Source organism: Pteronotus mesoamericanus, unplaced genomic scaffold (assembly GCF_021234165.1).
Source record: "Pteronotus mesoamericanus isolate MK-2021 breed Mesoamerican mustached bat unplaced genomic scaffold, CSHL_Meso_final contig_25, whole genome shotgun sequence".
Taxonomy (NCBI): Eukaryota; Metazoa; Chordata; class Mammalia; order Chiroptera; family Mormoopidae; genus Pteronotus; species Pteronotus mesoamericanus.
Window position 1 is genome coordinate 34806507 of NW_026555105.1, and position 6842 is coordinate 34813348.

At 36.2% G+C, this 6842-nt stretch overlaps 1 protein-coding gene across 1 annotated transcript in view; it reads left to right on the plus strand.

Annotated features, from left to right (window-relative positions):
- MACROD2 (mono-ADP ribosylhydrolase 2) overlaps positions 1-5745 on the plus strand; it is a 2155137-nt gene extending 2149392 nt beyond the window's left edge. Inside the window, exons 17-18 of the mRNA XM_054574077.1 lie at positions 2286-2363; positions 5687-5745. Coding sequence (XP_054430052.1) covers positions 2286-2363; positions 5687-5745 — 137 coding nt within the window. The remainder of the gene's footprint in view (positions 1-2285; positions 2364-5686) is intronic.
- The last annotated feature ends 1097 nt before the right edge of the window (positions 5746-6842 follow it).

The window sequence follows — 6842 nt, forward strand, 5'->3', positions numbered from 1 at the left end:
AAAAAACCAAGCTGATAGACTTAACTTTTTTAAAGAGTTGGTCTTTTTCAAGTTCATCCTTGGTCCCAGAGTCTAACCCTTCAAGAGACACCACAGAAAACTCAAAATATTTATCAGGGCACCTTTTTCTTGGTGGGCCCTGACCTTCAAGTTTTGCCCCTCCCTCCTGCCCCACCTCTCCCAGCCTCTTAAAGCTTCTGGAGGCTCTGTTCAACTTCTTGCAACGTGGAATGTCAGGCTATTTTGTACCTCTTCAAGAGTGTCCTGCACTGATGACTCTCTGGTGCCTTAAAATAATGTTTTATATAATCTTTCCAGCCTTTCTAGCTATTCTTGGTAGGAGGGTGTGGCTACATCATAGTAGTCCACCTTAGGCAGAAATTCCTTTCTCAATTGACTTTAATTTGTGTTTCCTTCATTATTAGAAAAGTGAATCATCTTTTCACATGTCTACAAGTCATTTTTATTTACTTATTTTTTAATGAACAGTTGTTAAATTTCTTGTTCAATTTTCAGTCCAATTCTTGATCTTTTTCATCTCTATTTTAGAGTATTTATTAAAGATATTAAGGCTTTGTCTATGATAACAGGTATAAATATTTTTCTTCAATTTGTAAACTTTCTTTTTTTTAAACATTGCTTATGGTATTTTTCCCATCCAATATTTATTATGTTTAGATAAAGTTAAATAGTTCCATTTTTTTTATTACTACTCCTATGTTTTGAAGCAAAATTAGCAAAGATTTTCAGCTTTCAGGTCTGGAGAAATCCATCAATGTTTTCTTGTATAATTATGTCTTTAAAAAATATGTTGACTACTAATTGAAAAAATGGTCTACTTTCTAGAATTGGCAGAGTGAAAAAGGATATGATATGGTGTTGAGTCCAGTTGGAAGTTTCAGGTTTTGTTTTCCCTTCTTCATCCCCAGGAACTAATGAGAAGAACTCATGGACACAATTATTTTCATGTTGTTTTTGAAGGGCTTGGGAGCTAATAAGTTTTTTTCTTCCTCTATTATCCTTTTCCTGACTTCTCTCATATCATCAGTGTTATTTCTATATTGATGTCTTTCAAATATGTGCATGTCCAATTCAAAATTTTTTTTCCTCAGCATTGGATGCAAAAACCTCTTTGACATTTCCACTAAAATGACCCAGCACTTTAGACTTCAAATCTAAAATGGCTTTCTTCACCTCCCTCAAATCTATGTGTTTTATATGTCTTCAAGTACTATCATCCCTACCATCCATCCATCCAGGCTGAGACTGGTCACTGTTGAGTTATGCTTCTTGATTTTCAGCAAATCATTACAAGCATGCAAGTTCTATCTTTGAACGTACTTTCCTTTGAAGAAATTATAAACTGTATCTTTCCCATCCTTTTTTCATTCTCATCCAAAGGCACACCAAATTGAATATACTTCAGGCTCAATAAGTACTCATGTAATAAAAAATAAATTTAATCTTCTGCTTAAAAAATTACAGAAATAATTAAAACTCTGAAATTATAGATTTTCCAGCACGTTATCTGTATGCGTATTTGTATTTTCAAATGCTCTGGGTCTTCAAGTTGTGAAAACATAATAGCTACTTAACTAAGAAGTAGAGGATATTAAATATTTGGAAAATTTTTCACAATAAAAAAAATTCCTTTGCTGCTACATGTAAGCATGTAATAGAGCTTCAGTCACAATGAATGGATGACACGCCTCCCAAAGCTGTGCATATAAAAAACAATCACAGTGGAAATTAACTAAAGACTGGGTTCTCAGCAATCCAAAATGGCAGCTTCCAAGAGGTCTCCTAGAGAAGCAACTAAGTCATTCTTTTGTGGAGGTGGAGGGGAGACTCACTGCCAGGAGAATGAATGTTCCTGCCTTGCTTTCAGGCATGTCTAAGGCAAAGTAGGTTTTCTTTTTTTTCTCTCTCTTCAGAGGTTATGCTACATAAACTCACAAATATACAAATATTCCTAAATTTAAATTGTAGGTTGTTCTGATTAAACCAAGTTTCCCTGCTTTCATGTGACCAGATTTCTAATGTAAAAAAATATGTATATATATATGTATGTGATTCTCACAAATTAGAAAATGTTCAAGATGACAGCACTAAAGTATTCCAGCAACTCAAACCACTATTTCCTTCTTTAACTTTTTATACAAAAGAAATTGAATCCCAGGAGTATTTTTAAATCTAAGAGAGCAATGGAAGGTGACAGAACAATTGGCAGTCAGGCTGTTCTAATTTTCTATTAATCAAGGGACTACCTTCTTTCACTCTTCCAGCTCAAGGAGAGGACATGCCTAGGGTTTCTGTGAAAAACAAAGGTTCCTGCAACACAGAAAACACGACAAGTCCTGATGGTAAGGTTCCAAGCACTCTGAGCTGATGCAGTCTACAAACCTGGCACATTTTCTGTGTGTAGTCCAGGATTAAGGGAGCCATCTATTCTATGAATTAGCATATTCAGTTAGAACAAGTTGAAGTTTAAAAACCATTTTCTACTGGGAACTAAAATAATTGGCAGCCTTTTTAAAACACTGACTCCAACTCAGTTTAAAAAACAGCATGTGCTTCAGTTTAATCTTACCTCACAAAAATAAAGCCACACTGGGTAATTCCAAGGCTAAACTGGAAGACATGAAGTCTAGCTGGTGAATGTTACAGAACTATCACTCACTTCTGCAGAAAAGTGCTTGTTCAACTCTTAACTCAACCACATTCTGGAGCCTTAGCTTGAGCTTCGGCTAAGGTTGTCCTAGGATTTTATCACTGTGTCACATCAGATGTCTTGGCCAAAAACTTTCTGAATCTTTAAAAGCACCATAGAAATAAATTCACAAATCATTTTTTTGTCCACATCACATTTTGAAAGTGTTTGAAGACTCTGAGCCTCAGGAATATGAGCATGCCTTGACTCCTGCTGGGAACCCTTTGAAATGTCACTACTTGCATTAAAAAAAACCCCTACTATATGAGCACACATTATTTAATAAATATTTAATTTCAGTGCCCCACAGAGCTTAAGAGAACCAGAATTGATCAGTGATCGACTGTTCATATGTATCTTGCCATTTGAGTTATTTTAGCCAGAAAAAAAAAGGCAAATTAATTTCAGTTGATAATGACCTTGGGAAAAAAATCATCCACTGGTAGAAGTGACTTGATGATTTTATATAGAGTTTCCTGTAGTACTGGGTATACTCCCCTGCTATAGCCCCTTTATCATGAACTGATTTTTTGACTCATGGGCATAGAATATCTAAGAGAATAATGTCTTTTTAAATACCAGATCCATCCATTAAAAGCTACCACATGTTAGTCATACTCAGTTGAACAAAACTTGTTCAGCCTGGTTTTGCCTCCATTGAATATAACCCCTAAATCATTTTTACAAAGCATGTTCTGAAGAACATCAAGCCCATACAATGCTTAGTGAATAAAAGGAAAATAAATGTGGGTAATACTAGGTCCTTTTGGAGATTCACTGTACATATTACAGGCTCTCAGAAGTCTCAGCTGTAAAGAAATTTATTAACATGGTTTAAAATTACTTTTCTGAAATGTATTTGATCATGGAATGCTTTGTACAGTAACATTTGATAATAGGTTTTGAAATTAGTGACTCTTGGGTTAGAGGAAGAAAAAGAAAATGAGTGCTCTACTATAGTTCATTCTGCATGCTTCCGCACTGAGATGGATGCACTTACGATAAGTTTGTACACCAGGACCAAAAGTACATGTACAAGAGGGGGCCCAAAAAAACCCCAAAATTTATTTATAAAAAAAATGTGTATTTATTCTTACATGTGTAAACTTCAATCACCTTCAAAGCACTCTCCATTTGATGCAATATGCCTATCAAGACTTTTTTTTTACTGCTCAAAACACTTTTTGAACTTGTCAGTTTTGATGCCTTTTACTGCTTCGGCTGCTTTTTGTTTCACCTCTTCCACACTGGCAAATGTTTCCTTTTCAGGACTTTTTTTCATTAGGGAAAACCAAAAAAAAAAAAAAGTCGCTCTAAGCAAATTGGATAAATAGAGAGAAGTGTGGGTGTCATGTTGTTTTAGGTCAAAAACTGATGAACACAGTGTGGTGTAGGCAGAGGCACTCATAAATCACCCATCATGACCATCATGAAATGGGCAAACACGTCAAAAGAGTCTTCAAAAATAATTCACTGAAGTTGAACACATCCTCTCACAACAACACCAGCTGGTACACTGATGCAGATGGGTTCCTAGAATACTCACTCAGCGGGAAAGCCTCTATGCAAGGGGCCCACCCTACAGAAGATAATTCAATTTTTGGGGGGTCCCCCTTCATATTATTCTGTTTATATAAGTAAAATTTATGCCTCTGGACAATTTACACGTGAGTTTAGATTGAGCTCACACATCATTAGAATCCCAGGCTGGTATGCAGGTGAGGCCAAAAAGACCTGCTTTTAAAACCTTTCTTCTTGAGAGAGAGTTGAGTAGGATGTTATTTCTTCTTTCAAGCCACTTTGGAGGATGAAAACCAGCACCTGCCACTATTTTACTTCAGTAAAACTTTCATTTTCAAGAAAAAGTGGTGTAAGTTGTTGATTTTGTGCAAATAAATAAAGGATACTCAAATAAGAAAACACAAGATTACTAATTCAGAGCTTACGAAAGTATCAGCTATTATCACTTGTGTTTGGCCAATTCAAAGGCAGCAAGGAAATGGGAAATTTTATAGTTAACAAAAAGGAAGACTCAAGCATCCTATGATTGAGGTTCTTGGCATGCAGAAGAAAGACTTGGGCTAGATAAAAGTGGGACATCTTAGGAGATTGGCTTGGGCCTGGTTGGTCCTCTGTTGAAGTATGGGCAAAATATAGGGAACTTGGCAATCACTGACCAGTCTGAGCTAATTTTTTCACAGGCTGTAGTTCCACTGTCCAGGCTAGTTCCTGCAGAGATTTAAAATAACAATTCTATTGTTATATATGGTCTAGCCATTGTCCATTTATATATTATTTCTCAATTTACAATACGGGCTTTGATGCTTTAAAAATATCAACCTAATTAAATCAATGACCCTTGAAAATTTCCAAGAGCAGAGCTATGCCTGCTCCTGACTACTTCTGAACAATGGCAATAATGATGCATTATATTTGTATGCAAATGTTCACATAGAACCACGCAAAGTAAAGTAAATTATTGCTGTGTGATCCGGTTAGGTGTTTTGCTTTTCTATTTCATGGAGCCCATTGACACCACACCCAATGGCAAATTTGCGAGGTTTGTTTTGAATTTCAAAATTAAAAACAGCAAAACAAAGAGGCCTATTGACATAGCCCTTTCAAAAAGAGCTAAGGAGATCAATGATCTCTCTTGCTTTGTTTTCTCTTTATTTTCTCATGTATCTATTAAGGCCTTTGAATTTACCTAAGAATATACCTAAAATGCCAACCCCAAAATCTGTATGAAGTGACAAGTTAACTTTTACAATTCAGTAAAGAGGCAATTCTGTCCTCCACATTCCTCTCCAGTAAAAATCTGCAAGAATGGTCCCAAAATTGTAAATGAATGAGACTGAACTGAAAAGTGGTATAAGGTAGGAAATCAGAAATTTCTCGTCATAGACCATTTTAATGTGTCTAAGAGATTTGGTTTTAATGAATATTTAACCTTTGTGTTTTCCTTTCTGGTTACAGTTGAAATGAATAGTCAGGTTGACAGTGTAAATGACCCAACAGAGAGTCAGCAAGATTAACTAATAGGTAAGTTGCTGCTGTGGTGGGATTTTCCATTGATTGAATTGATCAGAGGAACTGTTTGTAAATAGCATATTGGATTTCCCTCAACTCTACCAAGTCCCACAGCATGTATCAGGCTAAACTTTAAAAATCTTCATACCAAATAACAGAGTATAAGCAGCAAGGATTACCATAGTGCCTCGCCATCTTTAAGAGAAAAAGAACAGACACAATATATTCAAATAGTGTAGTGCTCTGGTTTTCTGAGCTTTGACAACAAGAAAGTGGTATTTGATCCATCTCACCATCTGACCTCCTAGTGTGATTAAATTATTTCAGCAACCCCAAGCTGATTCTAAAGTATTGCTTTTCCAGAACTGACCTGCTGAGTAGTTTTAGTATATCTCTTTAAGCATAGTAACTAAATCTTTGCCCTGGAAAATGTATAAGGGCCATTGAGTGTGTTTGGGTAGAAAGAGGCCTATCTTATATCTGAATCTCTCGCACCACTACCTGTGGACCTGTGTGTCTCCATATAGGTTTGTTGAGTTGAATGAACCTCAGGGAACTCCCAAGGAAAATAAAACTCTGGACCAGACCATATTTAGGAGTTTTTCCAGACCAACACGCTGAATCTCTTAGCAGAGCCTGAAGCATATCTAGAATGGTGGGTGGTCTGTAACTCTTTTCCATGTCTTGAGGGCTGGTAAGAAGAATTAGAGGAAAGAAGTCAGGCTTGCTATTCCAATTCCTAGCTTAAAATATTTAGCTGTAAAAAACCCTATGGAATAAATGAATTGTGGGTTGTCTAATGTAAAACACAAAGGTGTTGATACTGTTGCCTCCCAGCTCCACCCTGCACTCCTTATATCTTCTCGGTAGGTTCTGCCCTCCCCCAGGAGGCCATGCTGCTCCAGACTTTGGAGCTCCTGCATCACAGCAGAATAAAGTTTGAGACTGTGTGAAAACACACACACATCTGTCCTTCCCATCATGATCTTAAACATCATTTAAAACTAAGTATAATAGCATTTGCATAATGCATGCACAGCATAAGTCTGTAAAAATTATAAACACATGCGAACATGGTCTTATAAACAATTCTTCTTTTTTA